This window comes from Thermobia domestica, chromosome 16 (genome assembly GCF_964235325.1).
Source record: "Thermobia domestica chromosome 16, izTheDome1.hap1.1, whole genome shotgun sequence".
Classification (NCBI taxonomy): domain Eukaryota; kingdom Metazoa; phylum Arthropoda; class Insecta; order Zygentoma; family Lepismatidae; genus Thermobia; species Thermobia domestica.
The window spans coordinates 81,290,486-81,312,833 of NC_137469.1; the positions used below are offsets into that span (position 1 = coordinate 81,290,486).

The 22,348-nt window shown below is 35.6% G+C and overlaps 1 protein-coding gene across 1 annotated transcript; it reads right to left on the bottom strand.

The window, feature by feature from the left end:
* Window positions 1-4,545: 4,545 nt before the first annotated feature.
* LOC145672514 (uncharacterized) lies at window positions 4,546-13,322 on the bottom strand. Its single transcript, XM_081741676.1, has 3 exons — window positions 13,136-13,322; window positions 5,946-6,091; window positions 4,546-4,990 (listed from the first exon to the last, which is right to left on the bottom strand). Exons 1-2 carry the CDS (start codon window positions 13,320-13,322, stop codon window positions 5,964-5,966), a joined length of 315 nt encoding a protein of 104 aa, XP_081597802.1. The 3' UTR covers window positions 4,546-4,990; window positions 5,946-5,963.
* Window positions 13,323-22,348: the final 9,026 nt, after the last annotated feature.

Below are 22,348 nucleotides of genomic sequence, written 5' to 3' on the forward strand. Positions count from 1 at the left end.
GGCAGTGTTGAGAATTATGAAGAAAACGCCGAAAGTGTCATCGTCAGCGATAGCGGCATATGTACATGAACACTTCGGGAAACAAGTGTCTTCACGAACTATTCGGCGACTTTTCAATCGAGCTGGGTACAGAGCGCGGGTACCGAGACGAAAACTATTCATCAATAAGAAAAACAGCAGATGGCGCTTAACGTTTGCACAGGAGCATGTAAGTAAAAGTACATGCTTTTGGAATATATTTAGACATCCTAAAACGAAATTTGCAGAAGAGTGTGGATAAATTGGGTCTTGGACAAGATTATTACATTCAACAGGACAACGACCCAAAACATACCGCCGAGCTTGTGCGTATGTGGTTACTATACCACACGCCTCATACCCTGAAAACCCCAGCGTAGTCCCCAGACCTAAACCCCATTGAACATTTTGGAGTGAATTGGAAACGCGCATACGAAAACATGAAATAACTAATAAAACTAGACTGAAAGAGATACTTTTGCAAGAGTGGCAGAATATTACACGTGAAACCACTACGTCTTTTGTTCATTCAATGCCCAACAGATTGAGGGAGGTTATTCGAAAGCGAGGCATGCATACCTAATATTAAGACAATATATTTATGGTTTGTCATTCATAACCAGAGAACTTTTAGTTTGCTGTACGAATACTTATGTCCAGCACACAGTGCATATTGTTTGTTTCTTTTCATTGTTGTAACAAATCAATCTATGTTTTGTTTTTCTTTTATTTTGTGCATATTCTTTGCTGAATGAAGCATATGTCTCGCACAACACATGCGTCTAATTATTTACCTAATGGCAGAAATATTTGTCTTTTCTTCAATGTTTGACTGTACGAATACTTATGACCATGACTGTATAATCCTACACACACAAAGGGGTTTAAAATCTACAATATGGATTATAGGATAACAGTTCAAAATCTAGCCTTTTTTTTTTTTTTTTTTTTGCGTAAAAATACTTATTTCTGAAGGTCATCTAGCCTATTTTGTTTAGAGGTTGTTGGCAACTCTGGTGGCTGTAGCTTTACATGGTAAGAAGAGTTAATCGCAATAAGAAAAAAGAAGTCGAAGGTAGATACTTTTGACTGTGTATTTTCACTTCACATTGCGTATTGGCTAAACTTGATAAAGACGTTAATAGGAAATATAAAGACAATAAAATAGGATTAAGGAAATTTAAGAAAAAAAATAACATTCTCTTTTTTGTGTTGAATATGGGTAAAAATCTGTTTGAGCTTTTCCTATTCATTTCCGTCTTGTTTCCAACTGTAAATATGATTGTGGTAGTATACACGTGGCATTTTATGTAAACAGAAGTTTTTACATTTATAGCACGTTCAGTTACATCAAACAAGCCAGATTAAAATACCTAATCAATGTGATCCTTAAAACCTTTCCTGAAGACTATTTTGTAGCGGTGTGCCTTCTCGGGTTGCAATAACTTCTGGCGACGTTACAACAATCATAGGAATACACTACATATGTGTTCTGGCTTCAGTTAACAATGAGAGATTTTTAGTAGGTGTCCAACCTCATTGGATCTTTTTTTGGAATTAATTTTGAAATTACATATGCATGCCGTTTGATACAAAAATTAGAATATCTAATGTGAACTTCAGAAATGAACATAACTTATTTAATTATATGATCTTAAAACATCGATAGCAATCAGTCGAGTTAAGTTCTACTTCAGTCTCGACGCTATTGTTTGTATTATATAAAAATTGTCAATAATGGCCTATGTCTTTTTTCTTTTCTTTTAATGATGAATTGTGTCTTGTTCCTTGATGCTTCGCGCCTCCCAAACCTGAAGTGTACTGAAGTCAAACCGGTTTTTTTTTTTTTTTTTTTTTTACAAAACAAGCTAGTTATTTTGCTCTAGCTAATTTACTCTTCAGGAGCAGAAACTTCGGAAATTCGTTATTGAGTTGGTTTCTGTCGGTTGTCATTAAGTAGAGAAACACACTCGTTACTTAGTGAAATGTTTCAATTCAAAAGTAACTAGACGCCTCTTTCGGTATGCGGCAAACTATATATCGAGACGCATAACATCATATAACAATAAGAGTAATCCATATTTATTGTAAGTAACTTTGTAGATTATCTTTGTAAATAATTTGGAACTTGATTCCGTTAAAACGTGATTCTAAAAAACAAAACGCTTTAAAATGCGTTCGTATAGATTGAGTTTATATACATTAAAAGGAAGTTAAGTAATTTTCAGTTTTCACTTAAATTAATAAATAATTTAGAGGTTTTACTGTATTGTGGTCAGATGTCTTGTTTTAAACGAAATTGTCCCTTTTACTATAAAGGTAATCAAGGAAGTTCTGTCGCTTTTTCACCCACCACATTAGAACATTGATATGTCACCTAAGACGTACCTGGAAGATCAAAAATAGTCCCTATCAGCATCGATGACCAATTGCTAACGTACTGGAAGGCCATGGATTCCATCGCGGTAGAACGTAGTGGACCCGAGTCGAAGAAAGTGTCAAGTGCATTTTGCACCTCCCCACACAGCAATGAAATATTTTCAAAACGTTTCTAAAACGTGCCATCATTTTCCTTCAGAAAATGTATCCTACTTCCCTTAAGGAAATATATTCCATATGTTGTTGAAAACATTTTCCACGTAATACTGAAAACATTCTCTGAATATACTCAAAAACGTTGTAGAAATATTTTATACGCCGTTAGAGAAGATTTCCAAAAAATGTTTCCTGTACGATTTCCAAACATTACTGAAAATGTATTTGGAACGTTTTATACAATGTTAACGGAATGGTTTTTAAAATGTTTCTCATGGAATATTTTAAAATTATTTACTGGTAACACAGACAATATTTTCCTACATATGCCAAAATATATTTAGTGAATATTTTTTGTACATCTCAGAAAATATTTAGAGAATAGTTTCTGTGCATGACAAAATATTTAGGGACTATTTTCTGTACATGACAAAATATTTACAGAATATTTTCTGTACATGATAGAAACCGAAGCCCATAGGCCAACCCGGTTACTATTGCAGATACGGAAACAAGGTAAGATATAGAAGGAAATTTTTAAAATGCAGCAAGTTTTGTATTTATATTAGTATACCGCCCAATAGTAACGAGAAGTACAACGCTGCCACTGTTGGATAACACTGAATGAAAGAAAGTGTGGTTTGAAATTATTTGGACCAAAGGGAACGGAAAGACACAATGAAAAATATAGTGCAAGACCCAATTTCGCGTCCTTCGTATCTGCTCTTCCTCCCCCTCCCAACACCGTGGTTGCTACGCCACTGGCGTAGATATTGCATTTGAATGTTTATTCTTCACTGTGTCTCCTTTCAATTCTTCTCGGTGTAGCTAATTTTAAACTACACATTATTTCATTTGTGTAGCCCAACATGATGCATGGTAACGCATTTTCTTTATTGAGCGGTACACTAGTACAAAAACAAAAGTGTTGCTGAAATTTAAAAGTGTCCTTACATATCTTACCTTGTTTTCATATCTGCAATAGTAACCGAGTTGGCCTATGGGCTCCAGCCTTTTGCGTCATTGTGTATATATAATGGCTTCTTCCTGGGAACAAATAGTGGGTCGAAACCAAGGCGGCCAGACTGTGACATAGGAGCTGGAAGAAAACATAATATTCTTCTGTCCAATTTTACCTGCTTAGACGCCTTTGCCTCACTCTGTCTTCATGACGAAAAACCATTGCGGCCCACAGACTCAGACAAAAAAAAATAAATACATAAATAAATATATAAATAAATAAAAATAAAATAAAAATTAATAATAATAATAATAATAATAATAATAATAATAATAATAATAATAAAGAGTGTAAATTGTAACTACAATAATGTTAGCTTGTTCTCATAATTTTAAGCATTATTTTTTACTAAAAATCTTATTTATACAAATCGTTTCTGGGTGTTCCACTGGTGCTAGTGGTATGTGGCCACGCCGTGCATATATGTTGGGCTGTCTTATGTGACTTACGAGATTCAAAATGGATATTAGTGTGTTCACAATCGTCGCCTGCCAGTTTTGAAAGCGGCTGTATTAGATCCATTTAAAAAAAAAAGTTTAGACATCCAATTCAAGAAACAATTGTTAGCAATCCTTTTCCTATCTTAAAAATAATAAATTCAATATAGCTGCTTTGAAAACTGGAACGCGATGATTGTGAAGACTAATTTGCAGTCTGAACCTCGCAATATGACATAAGACACCCCAACATACATACACAGCGTGGCCACATACCAGTAGTAGCAGTGGAACACCCAGAAACATTCTGTGCATAAATAAGATTTTGAGGAGGAGGAAAAAAAAAAAAAAACAAAAAACATGAGAGCAAGCGAACATTATGTAGTTATAATTTACACTGTCCACTATAATAAATATACATATGTATCAGTTTATATCGGTTAGTAATTTAATAAAAATATAAATATACACTATTCTGGCTTTATTTATTTAAATTCTCTTCAGCAGAATCTTCATGCTACTCGTATTATTTGTTTCTATACATTAAGAACAATCTTCTCAAATATCAGAAATTCACATTTTAACTTCTAAAAACTTGTTCTAGGAAATTATGTCACTGACAAGCTAATTCAATAAAAATCAACAACAACAATATTTATGTGTGTTGCTAAAAATATGTTCCACAAATCTACGGCGCATGGGGAATAGATCTTTTCACGAAATGTCACTTTCTTGCTACTTTCAAGAAATATCACATTGCTGAATAACCAGAAATACTCATTTGCTTCTGTATAATCTCACTTTTGATTACCACAACTAACTCTAATTTCGACGCTGGGAATTGTCACTTCAAGTTCTGTGGAACTGCAGCTGAATTCTTAACTGATTTTCTTGTTCGTCTCTGTATGGCATGTTGAAGCCAAATCCCAATAATCCACGCGATCTCATCGTTAGTTACGTTTCTCTCGTGTTGCAGTTTCTGAAAATAAAAATAATAGGTAGTGTTTAATAACATAATAACAGCAGGGAATGATTAGAGATCAATTATTACATCTTAAACTTACAAAAATATTTAAAATGTTTGTGTAGGACCTACAGCAGGTTGTGAAGACAATAATGTGTTACAAAAGTAACATCCTGAAGAAAGTGTAAAGGGCAAGGAAGACAAGAGCTAAAGCTGTCCTCAGACTGTAGCTTAATAACGGACGTTGTAACATGTTGAAGTTGTCGCACTTTTATTTTTAAAAAGTATAGCATCTTATAAATATTAAACCTAATATTAAAAATAATAATAATTTGAAAACATGTGGCAGCATTTGAGTTGATGAACTAGCGTCTCATTCCGAAGGCTCCGATCTCAAATCTGGGCCCGATCATTCTTTTTCTCTCAGTCGCACAAGATGAATGCCAAGATGGTTACTAAGGCTTTGATGACCGCTACCTTGCTCGATTTCTTTGTCACGGAGAAGGCCATACATACTACTTTGCCTTATACAAATGAATAATTTTGATAATGTAGGAATTAATCATGAAATGCTAAAGAAAACCACCAACATGACAGAAGAATTCAGTAAAAGGATGAAATATATTTTATACATATTCAGCTCTCTCTTCCACGGGCACTTAAATGTAACGTGTCACTTGAGGACAGGAAAATTGCACATTTTGCTAAAATAAGGATTTCCAAAGCCTATTAAATGTTATAACAGCGGTTGCAGTATATGCTTTTGGGAAATAAAGTTTACAGGAAGATGGTTCTGAGAAGTATTCATGGCACAATAGTAAGTATTTAAAGCGAAGAAAATAAAAAGGGCACCATAATGTTTTTTTTTTAACAATATTTTAAACATAGTGTATCCCTCTTCAAATGACAACTTCTATTTTTTTTTCCACTCTGAAAATGAGATTAAAGAACAGTAGGGAGAGTTTCTTACCTATTATTGTGTTAGTGGTTAACGAGGAAAGCTCTTTCCTTTTGCACCGTGCCAACTAAATTGCTCAGCTATTGCACTTGTCTTTTTCATGATGTTTCTTGTGATTGCTTCTAAGCTGTGACCTCCCAGTTTTTCATTTCTTAGACCTGTAATGAAATACACATTAAGCACTCAAGTAATAGTAATGGAAATTTAGAGCATACAACTGATGCCCTTAAACAAATTACATTGATTTTAGACGACAGTCTCACCGAGTCAGTTGCAATTGGCGCATCCTCAAAAATTAATATTTGCACTGACGTTTTATTTTTCCAATAAAAGAAAAGTTACATACTAATTTTCAAGCAGTTGTACAGGGTTGGCAAAAACCATGGTTTTTATTGAAAAAAAAAACAGTTTTTTTTGTTTAAATAATTTACTCTTTGTATTTATATTAGATATGGACAGAAATTAATTTGTTTCGTCTTGGTGTTATTATGCAACAACAAGGTTATGCTGAAAGGGAATCCAAACCGCTTCTCGGCTTACATCCAAGAGAAATTGTCCATTTCGACACGAAACCGGGACTAATTGGTCACAAGTGAGATTGTCGACTCACTCACGAAGGACTCCTGATAAAAATACGTTATACTGATCTTTACGTAGGCCTAGTTGTTAATATAATTGTCAAAAGTCATTTCAGAAGGACAAAAAGATAAGTAGTTACAGAAGTAAAAACATTATACAGAATTACATATAAATCAGGAAACTCCCGCCTTAGCCATTGGGAAAATCCTATTATTAGTTTAAATGTGTTTGTATGTAAAATTTTAAGGTCAACGTATCATATTAAATGACAAATTTATTATGTAGATAACATTCAACAAAATTAAAACAAGCTGATTTTGGAAGCTACGTAGGCAGTTGATACATTTTGCCAATTTCTATCAATATATTTAAGCAACCTTGGCTTCTTTATAAAACAACAGGCATTCAGGCAAGTAGAAATATACAATTTGGTTTCGTTTCGTATGTTTAGGCTTAACATCCTTATGAAATACCAAAGTTATCACGGAGAAGACTTTCGCTTAAAGGGACACCGAATCGCTACTTGGTTTACACTTGAAAGATGGGTTGTGGTTCGACCGAGAATTGAACACGGGACCCCTTGATTAAAAGATGAAAAGTAGATAAACATAATGCATATGGTGTGATGTGTGGAGACCACACCATGAATTTCACACGATTTAAAGTATTTTTCGTTCTTTTTTTCTTTTTTGGCTTAAACCTGTTGGTTTTTTTGAAAAAAAAAAAACAGCTGTTTAAACCAGCCAACCCTGCCTTGTAAATTAGAAATTGATGAAAGCAACGTATCTATAAAAAAAAATATTACGAAATATACAGGAAGACGAGGAATAATTTAACAGTTTCAGAATATACACGGTGGTTATAAAGTCAATACCTATTTTTAATCTAGATTATCCTAGAAATTGGCATCAGCTTAGCTGGCGTGTGATACTGTTAACATTTTAGAAGTTGTGGAAAATGCGGGTGCATACGTTGAAATGTAAATTAATAACCAAATGGTGCACTCTAATAATGTATTCGATGAAAATAAAACTGTGATAAGTTGTTTAGTTTTAGAAATATTCATTGTTACAAATAAGAACTGACTTTACACCCACGCTGTATTCAGGGAGTAGTAATGCAGAAAACAAACTATTCGCGAACATGGATGAGAGATACTTTCTAGCATGCATCGTTTAACAAGTCACGTATTTCCAAATTACTTCCAAAACAAAACCTACACGAAGTTGTTCTATCAGAATTCATAAATATCAAATTCTGCGGAGAATTGTAGGTACTATAACGTCAGCAACCTATATTAATACACTAGTTTAGCATTGTTCACAGATTGAAAATATTATGTATAACTCAAGAAGCAGGTATTGTACATGGAAATTAAGATGAAATGAAACAATTAGTTTAACGTCCCACGTTTATGCACCCAGGGTGAGACGCTGATGATGAGAAATGAATGAAATAGTGGAATAAAGTAAGTGGGAGGAAACGGGACAGCCCCGAGAAAACACACGCACACGGTTTGTCTACCACTAAGCCCGCTTGACGTTAGCTGGGATCGAACCAAGGACCCCATGCAGCAGAGATGAACTACGTTCTTTCTAAACGTTTCAACTAGTTCTAAACGTACTCGCTTCACTGTCGGACCAACAATTGAGCCTCTTTCACTCTAATATACGGAATTTTCAAAAACTCTCGGACACGTGTCTACTAACTTTTACCACCCATCTCCCTTAGGCTTATAGACATAATCGTGGGACGTTAAACTGGAAGATTTCATTTTCATTTCATTTCATATTTTTACCACCTCCATCGCCGTCAGCACCCTTCTTTTTTTGAAAAAGCCCAACACACCTGAACCCATATGGGGTTTTTCGGGTATTTTCGGGTTTGTTTTTTCTTCGGGTTTAATTGAGGTTTTTTAAAAAAATATTCCAATGCCTTTAGGGTAAAAGTGTTAAAATGTGATTTATATTTCAAAATTATGATTGTCACAACTTGCAACAATTTTATATTCACTGCTGTTTTGAAAAATGACAGTCATTTTGAAATTTTGCGTTGGATCGCCCAGTTAATTTAGAGTTTCTTGTGCTTCTACTCTGAAAATTTCAACTTGAGAAACTGAAAATTGCGGCGTGGATACCCGCTATTTTGAAATTTTAGGTTGATATTCCGCCAAAATCTGAACAGGAGAAATTTAGTTTGTCTCGTACTTGTACCCTGAAAATTTAAACTTAAAAGACGGAAAGTGGTACCCTGTTGTGCGTGTGGTACAGGCAGACGAACGAACAAATATAGAACGAATCAGCCTAATACCCTACTGACATTCGCCAAATATATTAATTTAATTTAAACAAATCAATCTATAACTCATGTTTTATAAAATAAAAGTTTCAAAATGTCTTAAATAAAATTAAATATTTTCTAGCGTAAAATAAATGGTTCTATTGTTGAAGTTCACTGCCGAAAATACGAACAAGCGGTAGTTGGCCAGTACTCCAAATTATATGCCAGTAGCAAAGCTAACTCTATAAAAATTGTTGCGTGAGTACCGCAGGATTCTGAAACGTGTAGTTTTGGAGAGTGCACATCTCAGTTTTTAAGTGAAGTCTCGACACGACTACGGTAGGTCCCATAGTTTTGGCGCTATAGACCTTTAAAGTTCATCTTTTCATATTTTCGGCAGCCTACAAGTCCGAAAGGAAGCAATTGTGCACCCAGGTTGGTCTATACTTTTTGTCTTATCTTGGTGTCAGGAATCATCTCAAAAACGTTGTCGGTGTTGTTATGAAACACCCTGTATAATTCAATTTCATAAAGTAAATGTTTCAATTGTCTTAAATGAAACTAAATATCTTACAGCGTAAAATAAACAGATTTATTAGGGACGCGGTGGCTCAGTGATAGAGCGTTCACCTCCGGTGCTTGGGGTCCCTGGTTCGATTCCAGCTCGCGCCGTGTCGACTTCTTGGTGGATAAACACCGTGCTCGTGAGTTTTCTCGGGTTATCCCGTTTCCTCCCACTTGGTTCATTCCACCATTTCATTCATTTCTCATAATCACGGTCTCCTTTAGCCTAACAGGCATAAACGTGGGACGTAAAACTGAAAGAGTTCATTTCATTTTTTTCAAATAGTTTTATTGTTGAAGTACCGGTATTCAGTTTCGATGCTTTGTGCGTTTAATTGCGGGAATTTCCCGAGCACTTCTTTCGCGACGAAGGTTTATTATTATTTTCCGAAAATGCAAGCTTTCTTTACTGTACATCGAAACTTCCTCTAGTACAAAGATTGAATTCAGCACTTGAAATAGTAAGCGTTACGCACTCTTCGAAACTCCGAGCACTAAGATTCTTAAATTTTACGCTATTGCTGCTGTTGATTCTATAGAAAGCTTATTTGAAAAGTAGCAACAAATAACTAAACTGTTGTTGGAAAACCAAACTCTACTGAAGAATACCAGTGTTACCATCAAAGATAATAAAAAATAATACTAATAGTTTTATCAATACACTACATATTTACTAGTACTACCAGCACCTATGGCACTAAACCCATCAGCTGTATGAGGGATAATGTCCTTCGGCGTCGCTAAGTAAGCGAGCACACTATTCACGGAAAGTGTTTTCTAAAATATAAAATTGCATATTTTACTTCAAATCGGATATAAGCACATTCCATAAATGAATTTGTTCTATAATTATCTCAATCTAAGGTACGGCTTTTTAAAATGCATTCAGTGCATTAAGAACTTTATAAAGGCCTTACTTTGGATGTTGTATACCTTAACGTGAAAGCACCTAATGTGCCCAAGGAAAGTCCAAAATCTGATAATAATCACTTCCAACCTGATCACGTTAATTGCACCAATAATATACTAACGAAAATCTCAAAAACTCAGGTGGGTCCAACCCGAAAAACCCGGTGTTTTTTTCCGGGCTGGGCCCACTTGGGCAAACCCTGAATACAATACAATACAATACAAGAATAATTGTAATTTTTCGGCAAATCTAGTCTGATGGCCCCCTTGAATTTTATATATATTTACATTCGCCTGCCGCAAATCACTTAAGAGACAATAACAAAATTAGCGAAAGAATTATAATTTTTCAACAAATATTTCGAGCGGCACGCCAATAGTAAACCTGCACGCAGAATTAGGCAATACTCGAGCAGGCTGTTTTAAAAAATTTTGACGCATTTCTTGCATCTTCCGGTTTCTTTTTGCAGAACATGCACTAAATGAAAAATCCTTAAGTTTAACGTCCCGCCGCTTAGGCTAAAGAAGACGGTGATAATGAGAAATGAGTGAAATGAAGAAAGTGGGGGGAAACGGGATAACCCCGAGAAAACCCACGAGCACGTTTGTTCACCACAAAGTCGACACCGCGCGAGCTGACATCGAACCAGGGACTCCAAGCACCGGAGGTGAACGCTCTACCACTAAGCAACCTTGCTCCCCTATGCACTAAATGAGGAGCTCTAAAAGAAAAAGCGAAACAACTTGTGCTAGGTGGCCAGTAAAAAGTAAGAACGCTATTTAACCGAGTCAGGGCAGAAGCACAGCAGGGGGCCCGAGCGATAGCGTAGGAAGCAGGCACATTAGCGACAGGGGATGGGGGGTACGCATAAAAGAGTACGGATGGTCATTTACAATATTTGTAATTATTCTTATCTTCAAAAACACCTAATTTCTATCCTATCTTGATTTTACGCGCTTCACCATACCATGACTCTGCAGAAACTTTATAATCCTTCTCTCTTTATTACACAATTCTTTATAAAAAAAATCACATTACGGCCATCGCAGATGTTCACAACTGACGTATGAACCAGAAATTCCCGCCGCTTACTCCTACCCTATTTGTATTCAAAATCCATTTCAATAAGCTGTGCAATGACAGAAATAACTTACATTCAAACTCTTATTCCTTCACGAAAAATACTTCACATTTTACCTATAAATTTTGTTCTCGGTGTAAACGTCTGCTCGAATGATCCCCACAATTATTATAACCCAGTGGTGTATTTAAGGGGGGCTTCCGGGTTTAAGCCCATTGAAATTGTATTAAAGTAAATAAATTATCTTGCGGATTTTTTTCATCCCCAGGAACAAAGTTAGCCAAGCGCCTGTCCCCTAAAAAAATCGTGAATACGTCATTAAAATAGTAATATACGCGCCATTATCCCGTGATCAAAATAGAAGAGTACGTGCCTGCTCCCTTCGGAAGCACCCCTTGGGCCCCCGCCTTCACCCTCCATGACTCGGTTAGATGGTATTCGTGCTTTTTAGTAGCCCGCTAACACAGATTGATTTCTATTTTTTGTACTGTACTTCTTATCCACACATCAGGACTCAGTATAAATACGCAAATCGTAAAAGAATTGTAACTTTTCGACAATTAATTCTGACGGTCCCCTTGAATTTTATCTATGCCAAGTGAAAAATTTATACTTCGCTTGGCGAAAATCATTGAATACACAACAAGAAAGAAAGTGGCGAAAGAATTATATCTCACTAAGTATTTCAAGCAGTGTTTCTTCCAGACCTGTTTTTGGGAGGGCAGTGGCCCCCGGAGCATACAAAACAATACGTTTATAATAATAACTAGAATAGTATTAGCAATGCCCCGGGAACATTACTTCTGAAAGAAACACAGATTTCGAGTGGCACGCCAGAAGTATAACTACACGCAGAATTATTATAACCTGTGATTAAAATGGTAATATACGCCTGGTAACTCTTTACTTTGGGCAAGGCAGTAATATTATAAAGTACAAATCGCCGAGCGAGCGTTAGCGAGTGAAGGCGGGTTAGAGCCCCGCAGGGCACGTTGTTTTCTGTCTTTCCTTCTTGAGAACTGTAACTAACTGCAGGAACAGGTTCAGATGAATTGTTTATTGCCACTTCCTTGCCTAAAGTAAAGTCTTGCCCACATCCTTTCCCTTTGGAAAGCATCCACTCGCTCCTGCTGCCCTCCACCTTTGCCCTGCTCTGATTCAGATAGTATTGTTGCGGGAAGGTTCTAGAACACAGGTCCCCATATAGGTTAATAGATTTTTTCTCTATACCAAAGTAAAATATTTAATTCACATGGTACTGCCAAGCGAGCGTTAGCAAGTGAAAGCGGGTTAGAGCCCCGCAGGGCACGTTGATTTCTGTCTATATTACAGATAAATGAGAAGAGAGACCTGTGTTCTAGAGCCCTGCCTATTGGTGCTTTTTAGTGGCCACGTAGTAGCCTACAGGCTGATTTGTATTTTTTGTACTGTAGCTTTTACGTGATATATCCGGCCCCATATATATATATACGCAAATCATAAAATAACTGTAATTTTTCGACAATTACTTCTGACGCTCCCTTTGAATTTTATCCATGCCATGTGACGTATTTCAAATCGCCTATCGAAAATCACTTAGGAGACAATAAAAAGAAAATTATTAAACTAATTCATTTTTCAGCAATTATTTCGAATGGTGAGCCAAAAGAAACCTGCACGGTATTTTATGTATAAACATAAAAAAATGGAAATCTAGCCTCCCACATGAATTTACTAATTTGTAAACAAATTTGTCGTTACTTTTACAGACAATAAAGCAAAATTATCTTATGTAATCGTTCTACTTACCGACTTTTCTTGTAAGCTCCTGCGTTGTCACACCTTCTTCTTCTTGTTGTTGCTTTCTTGCTCCGGCTTTTACCTTTGGACAGTTTATAAACTGATGATGTTGACGGTATTGGTGCACTTTATACGGTCCACTAAGATAAACTGATCGTGTAAATATGTTCACAACTTCACAGGGACAGATCAACATTCAAATTCAACATATCGCGCAAGGAATGCTGGTACTTTTGAGAAACAAATGACGGTTGATGTAGCGATGCTATTTTGCGATCGCAAATAAATGCCTGTGCGATGCCACCAGGATATTATAAATTTCAAATTTTTAACAAATGTGTTTATTTGATGCTGCTATAATTAGTATAATGGTTGGTAATAATGCTACTACGATACTCTTGTGAGAGAATTTATTCAACATTCGATAAAATATTCTGGAAATAATTCTAAAATATTGCATGAAAATATTTCATTCAAGTTACAGGACAAGGTAACAAAAACATTTCCATACAAAATTAATAGGCGTTTTAAAAATATTTCTGAAAAATATTTCTCATATTACGAACGAATTTATTTTTAAAATATTCGAAATATTTTAAAAATTATATTTCATATGTTTTCTTGTAAGAATAGAAAAGATTGCATATGACATGTTGGAAAACATTTTATTCTGTTCACAGGCCTATTCTGTTTTCTTTATCATGTAGGCCCTATGTAAAACATTTTTAGTGTTACTTCGGAAACATTTTCTCTTTCAACTAGAGGTAAAAAGTGCGGGGGGACGCCGCCCCCACCTGGAAAAAATATGTACGGCGTCTCCCCAGTTCCTAAAAAAATACAATGGTCAAAGATAGTCAGGGGCAACGGCGTGACGTCATCCGCTACCTACCGTCCCCCACCTTTTCAGATCAAATTTTATCACTGCTCTCAACATTGAAAACATATTACATTACATTCAACACAATATTTCTATTACAATTTGTGAAAATTTTCCTTACATTATTTTCCTACTAACGTTCTAAAAAATGCACATCCTGTCACTGGCGTATTTACGATTTTGTTTCGTGGAGGGAATTTTTGCTAACTTTATTCCTGGAAATGTGAAAATTGTACAGGATATTTCATTTACTTTAATATAGTAAAACAAATTTCGGTGGGGCTAAGCCCGGAAAGCTTATTTAACGCCACTGCTTTCTGTACTTCACTAAATGTTCTCCAAACACATTTTAAAAAATATTTCCGGCAAATATTTGGGATACTTTTCAGATCTAACAAGGAATGTTTTCTCCAGTAACGGAAGAGTATATTCTGAAAACAATGTAAAAATGTTTCTATAATAGACCTATATCAGAAAATGTTGTTCACTAAAGACACAAAATTTTTCCAAAACAGAATGGAAAACATTTTTCTATTCATTTTTAATGTTTTCTTTTATCTGCTTTAAAGTTTTATATTCAAAATTTGATAAAATATTCTGGAAATAATACTAAAATATCATACGAAAATGTTTCATTTAAGTTATAGACGAAGATTACCAAAATACTTTTGTAAAAATTAAGTAAACCTTTTTAAAACATTTCTGAAAAATATTTCTTATATTACGAAAGATTTTTTAAAAATATTCTAAATGTTTTTTATAATATATATTTAATACGTTTTCTCGTAAAAAATAGAAAATATTGCAAATAACGTATTAGAAAACATTTTTTAAATATGTGGAGTATATTTCGTTTCATTGTTTTCCGTATCACATATAGAAAACATTTTTAGTATCATTTCAAAAATATTTCCCTTCTCAACAGTGAAAATATATTAAATTAGATCCAAAACAATATTTCTAATATATTTTGTGAATATTTTCCTGGATTTACTTTCCGACAAGCATTCTCAAAATGTACTCCAGGTAATTTCTGAAATGTTTTACAAACATTTTTGGGAAAATATTTTCGGGAAATATTCGGAATACATTGGGGAAACCAGCATGGAAATGTACAGAAAAGGAAAATCTTTTGGAAACCAAGGAAAATATTTTCTTTTGATTGAGGAAATATTCCTTGCTGTGTGGGCTACTAGGGATTTGAACTGGCATCCTCTAAGGTGATTGTCCAAGGAATGGAATAGGTGATAATCGATGATGCAATGGCTGGAGAGTATGACGAGTGCGATAATGTTTCCCATCAAAGGCGTAGAATGGTGCCCAGGTCATTCTAGCTACGTGGGGCTTAGCGTTGTCCTGTAACAATAGAATTCCTGTGCGATTCAGAAGTGCTGGCTCCAAAGTTTTGAGTTTTTCTTGAACACTTAACGACTGCTGACAGTACACACAGTTGCATTGATTCTCTGACCAGCTGGTAGCAGTTCCAGATGCACGATGCCGCGAGCAGTCCAAACACCCAGGAGGATCTTCTTCTGGTGCAGTGCTGGTTTCGGATGTTTTGTAACCGATTAATGGGATGCTAACGAATGATGACGGCGCCGTGGAGCTTCGTATAGGACCCACCTTTCATCATGTGACAATACAGTGTCTAGAAATGGACCCTTCCTCAGACGAGACAACAAAGAAACACAAGTGTCTGCTTGCTCGGAGTCAAATCATATGGGAGCCATCGTATTAATTTCCAATGTTTTCCAAGTTGAAGGAGGTACTGCGGAATGGTTTCTCCACTCACACTGAATTGTAGTTCCAGTTCCTTGCATATATGGCCACTGTTCGCCTCAATTGCTGCTTGTAGATCTTCATTTTGTACATGTGTTGGTCTTCCGGCACGTGGTGCGTTTTCGTGTGTTTCGCCGCCGTCCTTAAACTTGTTTAAAAAATCGCTGCACTGTCCGCGTAGTCACGACACTCATCAAAGGCCTGGCATATCTTCTGGCTCGCTGCAGCGGCGTTTGACCCCAGTTTGAACTCGTACAGCATACACACGCTTCTGACGCTCTGTGAAGGTCCCATGTTCACTCTGTCCTTACGCAAGTTCACGGTGTAACTGAACTGTTACAGCCAGGTATTATGGGGGATATATCCATACCAACAACTGGCCTTCGCCTTATTTCCATTCGCACTAAACTCACGGTGTGAGGGCCGATGGAACACAGACTTCCACAAAAGCGACAGAAACTTCCTTGGTTACCTTTATAGAAAGCCGTGTGTTTCCTGAAGAAAGAAAAAAAAAACATAAGAAACGCGAAGTTTCGCCGTTGAGTAATAATTGGTGAAGGTGGTTTTGGAATACAACGGACTGGTGTTCACACTAAGTGCTCCGAGTGGACACCTTACCCAGACCATTAGGTGCACTCAAGGACACCTTGCAAGCGGCAGAAAATTTATGATAAGGCCAGTAATAAGCAAAGAAAATATTAGTTCAGTAAATAAAACAGGTGATAAACCAGTAATTATTACTCTAAAATACAGGAGAGAAAACCAGAGTGAAATTAAGTACAATATGCAGGGAAAACCAAGAAATGAAAGTGGAATGAATTAGTGAAATTAGTGTTGAAAGCAGGGGTGTAGCCACGGGGAGCCCATCGGGGCCTGGCCCCCCCAAATGATTTCCTGCCCCCCCCCAAATGACCAGCTTTTAAAACATCATTGTAAGATTACCTTGCTTCAGTCACTTAAAAATAACAAAGCTTACATATAATTAATAATTCACGGTAAAATAGTACGAAAAAATACTATTTTACCATTCCAATCGAAATAGAGTATGGTATCTCTTCCTTATATCAACCGGAAAACAGTATGGTTTATTTTTTTTTATTATTTTTTTTAAACAGCAGATTACACAATTTACTGCGATTTATATTTGACACTTTGAAGACAAACGTTTCAACAAGGTACTTAAATACTACCATAAGACAATGGTACTAAACTGATTTGTAGGTAGGCCTGCATTACATTTTTTATATGCTGTAACTAGTATTTAAAAAAACATATTTATATCAGGTGAAAAATTTGGTGAAAAACGACGTTTTTCAGTATGGATTTCAATTAATCGGTAATTTTCAATTATTTTTACATGTCACCATCCCCCTTAGGAGTACTAATGGGGACTGAATTTGGATTTAAAAGGCATCGGAAGTGTCACTGTTCATATCAGCCACTCCGAAAACTATGATTCGACATTAATATGGATCATTTTCGATCATTTTTGTGTATTTTCCCGTTCTCTTCGAAGTGCACCTTCAAAGTGAAGCTATAAAAACCATCCCAGGCCCGAACCTCATCTACGTTGAAAATTTAATCGAAATCAGTCAGGTGGTTCAAGACTTGTTACAAATGTAGTCATTTCATTATATATATATATAGAGTGGACAGTAACTACGTGGACAAATTTCGGCGGGTGATAGTACATCTAAGAAGAAGCAAAAAAAAGTCGTAGTGAACATGGGGGAAATTCCGTCCCGTTTAGGAGTGATAGTGTCGAAAGCGTGAGAACATGAACTTCAGAGGCCAACAGCTTAAAAACATTACATCACAGAGAGTGCGGTTAAAAACGTCACTTACAAAGTCATACCTACCCTGTTGAAAAATGCATGTTTGGAAACGCAGCTATGCGTGCCCACGGGATTCCCCAAAGAAACGGAGGGATTCCCGGACATGCTGTAAAGGAAAGAATTGCCACACGTTGTTAATTCCGTGCGTAGCTGCGTTTTCAAATATGCATCTTTCAATAGAGTTGGTATGACCCACGCTTTCAACACTCTGTCATTCCTAAACGGGATGAAATTTACCCCCATGTTCACTAGGACTTTTTTTTTTTTTGCTTTTTTAAGATGTACTATCACCCGTCCAATTCGTCCACGTAGTTACCGTTCACCCTGTATATATAGATATATGGATAGATAAATAAATAATTACATTATTTCGGAAAGTTGCGAACTGTAGCCTATATAAATTGAATCATACAGAAGTTATTCGAAGACGCACTAGACACCAGCATGACTGGTGAAGAATCCTGTGTGTATTACAATACAATACAACTCCGTTTTGCGGCTATCGCAGCACTGCATTTATGTTACACGCTTTTCTGGAGTTAGTGGTTAGTGATCGTAGCCACCGCTTTAAAATTCCTTTGCGTTCTCACTTGTATCGCTATTTCTGAAAATATTTAAAACTTCTGATTCAAATCATTATCCACTCTTTTCTTCGAAGAAGTTTCGCATGTGAAACAGAAGAAACTTTTTTTCGTGAAATATTTTCCTCGACGGAACAATGTACGATTTGCAGACCTAAAGATATTAAAAACCTAATTCGTCGGATATTAATGCCGTACTATTTATTATTATTATTATTATTATTATTATTATTATTATTATTGGATTTGAATATTTCTGAAGAAATCGAGTTTATTCGCATTCTTGCAATGTTTACGAAAAAAAAAAAAATGTAAAGTCCAAACTGAAGCCCGAAGTCCAAAGAAGATGTTCGATAGATTGTTTACAAACGAGATGTCCTTCCTCCTTCACGCATGCAGACACTTCGAATCTGTGGTCGACGAGGAACAGAACTCTGCATCGCTAACACAGGCGAACTTCAAATGCACGAATCATCCTGGATCTCGGAAGGAGAGGTCGATGTTATTTCTTTAAATCCTGTCTTAACTGCATCTTCCGCAGTACTTTCTCCTTGCCAATCACCAGTGACCTAAAATGATGGGTCCGATCTCCTTGGGGAAACGACAGTAGTTTTGAAAAATTAGGATTGATTAATTAAACATCCTTATGGGGATAAAAGATTGTTACGAGTCTACTATTTTCTAATACTTTGATTTGTTGGCGAAAAACGCTATTCACAATAATATAAGCATTTTGTAATAAAAAGTTCTAACATTAAAAATAGTTTTTTTATTGTAATAACCCATAAAATAATCAAAATAATGAAAAAACAAAGATCAAAAAGTGTTACGTAACAAAAGGGAGGGGTTCGGCCTTGCTTTACGAAGTGTGACAAGGAGGAGGGAGGGGTAAAAATTGGTCAAAAATAGCGTTACGTAATATGTGGACGGCCCCTAGAACAGGAAATGAGACATAGACGTTAGTAAAATAATTATATTTTTTTAAAGTCACGAATAATAAATAATTATTTTTGTCACGAAATCTTAAAGAAGATAAGTGAAATTTCAAAGAAAACCAGCCTTATGTAGATAGGTTCTGTGTACAAGGGCTTAAAATAAAATAGTTATGCACAGAGGTATAACGTTTGGTCCGGGACAGTAATTATTGGTTAAACATAATAAAATCTACCTGGAATATAATTTATGGACAAAAAGCAAATAATAATAATAATAATAATAATGATAATAATAATAATAATAATAATAATAATAATAATAATAATAATAATAATAATAATAATAATAAGCTAGAAACCAGTGATTTTTAGTTTCCCGGAAGGAAACCAAAATTTGCCCTTTTTTTTTCAAATTTGCTCAAAAACACTAGCTGCAACATAATTTATTTTGGCTTTGTAGCTGCCCCTCCCCTCAAAAACGACGGGTTCCTCCTACATAAAGCTGCTGGCTACACCCCTGGTTGAAAGCATTAATAAAAGTAACAGTACTATCAGAAAATATTATTTCCAAAGTATTAGTGATAGTGGAAAGTATAAGTGAAAATATTAGCGGAAATAGTGTATTAGTGAAATTGAATCAGTGAGTAGAAAAAGGAGAACATTCTCCAACACGTTATTTTTGAAAAACGAAAAGTAAAACCGCTTACCGGAAATACCATTGCTTACGTAAAAATATCTGTATGGGAGACTTGTAACGTATGTTAAGACCTTTCATCTCCCAAAATTCCCAGAACGCAATGGGATTGGATATTTAGTTAGAAATTGTTATCATGGAATGTTATTGTTTATTTTTGGAATGTTCTTCTTTTTCTTCTCACCGATAGTGTTAATGTTAGTGAAAAACTTTTTCAGGTGAAAAACCAAGGAGTGCATGAAATACCGCACAGAAGGAAAAAAAAAAAAACATACAGGGGAAAGCCATAAACATACAGGAAAACCCAACACAAGAAGAAACAAGAAAAGAAGAAGATACCGAAGAGACAATCACACACTGACATAGAAACAAAACAAACAAAACACACACAGAAATACACACCAATCACAAGATATAATTTAGAGTTAAGCTTTTGTTGATTTTTGCTAGTTTACTTTTATTTTATTTATTTATTTTTCCGTTCAGTTTTGTTGTTAATTTCATTTGTTGTCGTTTCAGCACCTTCCCTTCAAATTCCTTTTGCTTTGCTTTGCTTTCTTTTCCTTTCTCATTCTTCATTTCTTTCAAATAAAGAAAAATATACAAATATGAACCATTCGCAATGATGATAACTCTTCGGTTTTTGAATGTGCAAGGTAACCAACTGAGAATACACGTGGCTGAGCGAATGAAAAACACGAAACGCAAAATACCATCACCACTTTTTTTAACATCCTGTTTCTGGCTTTTTAGATAATATACGAGTAATTTCTTTTGAACTTCTATAGTAATTTGAATTAGGAAACCAAGACTTCTACAAAAGGTTCAATCATAAAAAGTGCAATTTAAGAGATAATCGATACTCGCAATCCTGTTTGCTGCTAAATATTGAAAGGCAATATAGAAATTAAAATTGTAATAAGATGTTATAATTAAAAACTTTTTTTTTTTTTTTTGTTTTTGAAAAGCTAACGGTTTCGTCTTACTAGCATGGATACACCTCAGTGTTGCCACACTTGGTACAATTGTACCAGATTCAGCCCTTTTTATCATTCATCGACCCGTTGGTACCACGCTGGCATTTTCAGCCCCTTTTGTGAAAAAGTTGGTACAATTCTATCCAATTCAGCACTATTTAACAAATACTTGTCACATTTTCAAAAGTGTCAGTAAAACGTTTCGTACATCTCAAGTTACCCATACTGTGTGTTGCATTCTTAAAAAAATGCTGTTGAACATTCATTCTGCGACATTGTACCGCACGCTAGGAACTTTGTGTGGAAAATTCGTAATTCGAACTATACCGGGAAATAAATGACGCTAGATGGGTGCATAAACGCCGCGCATGAAGGAGACGAGAAAGAAGCAATGTGGTGGAAATTTTAGCTCGAAATCTTAAAAGAAAAACTACAAACACACTAAATCAAGTGTAGCATATTCTGAAGACCAGCGTGTGCTCAAGTAAGCCTATAATTTATGTGTCGTTGCAAAGATTCTACACCAAAACGATAATAGCACCAGTGCCGTGGCGTGGAAAATCATCGCCTGGGGCGAGAATATACGACGGCGCCCCCGTACATATGAGTGAGATCAATAGACCAGCCGCGAAGCGCCAGCATAGTTGGCGCGAAGCGTAACAAATTTTAAGGAAATTGCTTTTCCTTGATTTTTATTACTTTTTCCTTCTTAGCACTTTTTATTACTTTTTCCTTCCATTTATATATGTATATATATATATATTTTCTTTTTTCCTTCCTAATTTTGCGCCCCTTTCTTCGGCGCCCGGGCCGTCGCCCAGTTCTTCCCCTCCAACCACACGGTACTGAATAGCACGAAAAAATACATTAACGTAGTTGCCGGCTTACAGAGTTAAGTTTTTTACTAGTGACGCCATATTGACGAATATGAAGATACCCGAACATTTCTGCGTTTTATAGATCTATATTGAAGCGTTGTAATAAACTTTATATATAGGACTAAAGTTAGATCAGGGACGATCATACGTAGGCTAAAATATTTTACTTTTTGACAAAGAATGAATTCAGCCCTTTTTGTTTCAATTTGGTACTATTTTTCAGCCCACTCCAGAGCTAGGACTGTGGCAACACTGATACACCTACTAGCACAACAATGAATACACCTACTGTAGGTGAATTTGTGCCATACCCTTTTCTATCGCTACCTAAAAGAAAATAAAGAAGGCAAAATCCTTGGACCAGCTGCGCTGCTAAGAAAGGAGTGATACAATAAAAAAAAAAACTTTTCTTCGGTCCTTTCCACACCCTCGGTACGAAATACCTGTAACTCTAAAAAAAAAATGTATGCATTTATAGTTATTGTTACCACACAATCATATAAATGATAAGAACTCGTACTCTTTACTCTTTTATTGTAACTCTTTTATTGATGATTAAAGATTATCATCAATAATAAACCATACCATTAAACGGCTCTAAAGAAAACTGTACTATCAAATAGCTCTACAATACTTAATTCTACTAATAAAGCTAAAACTATGTGG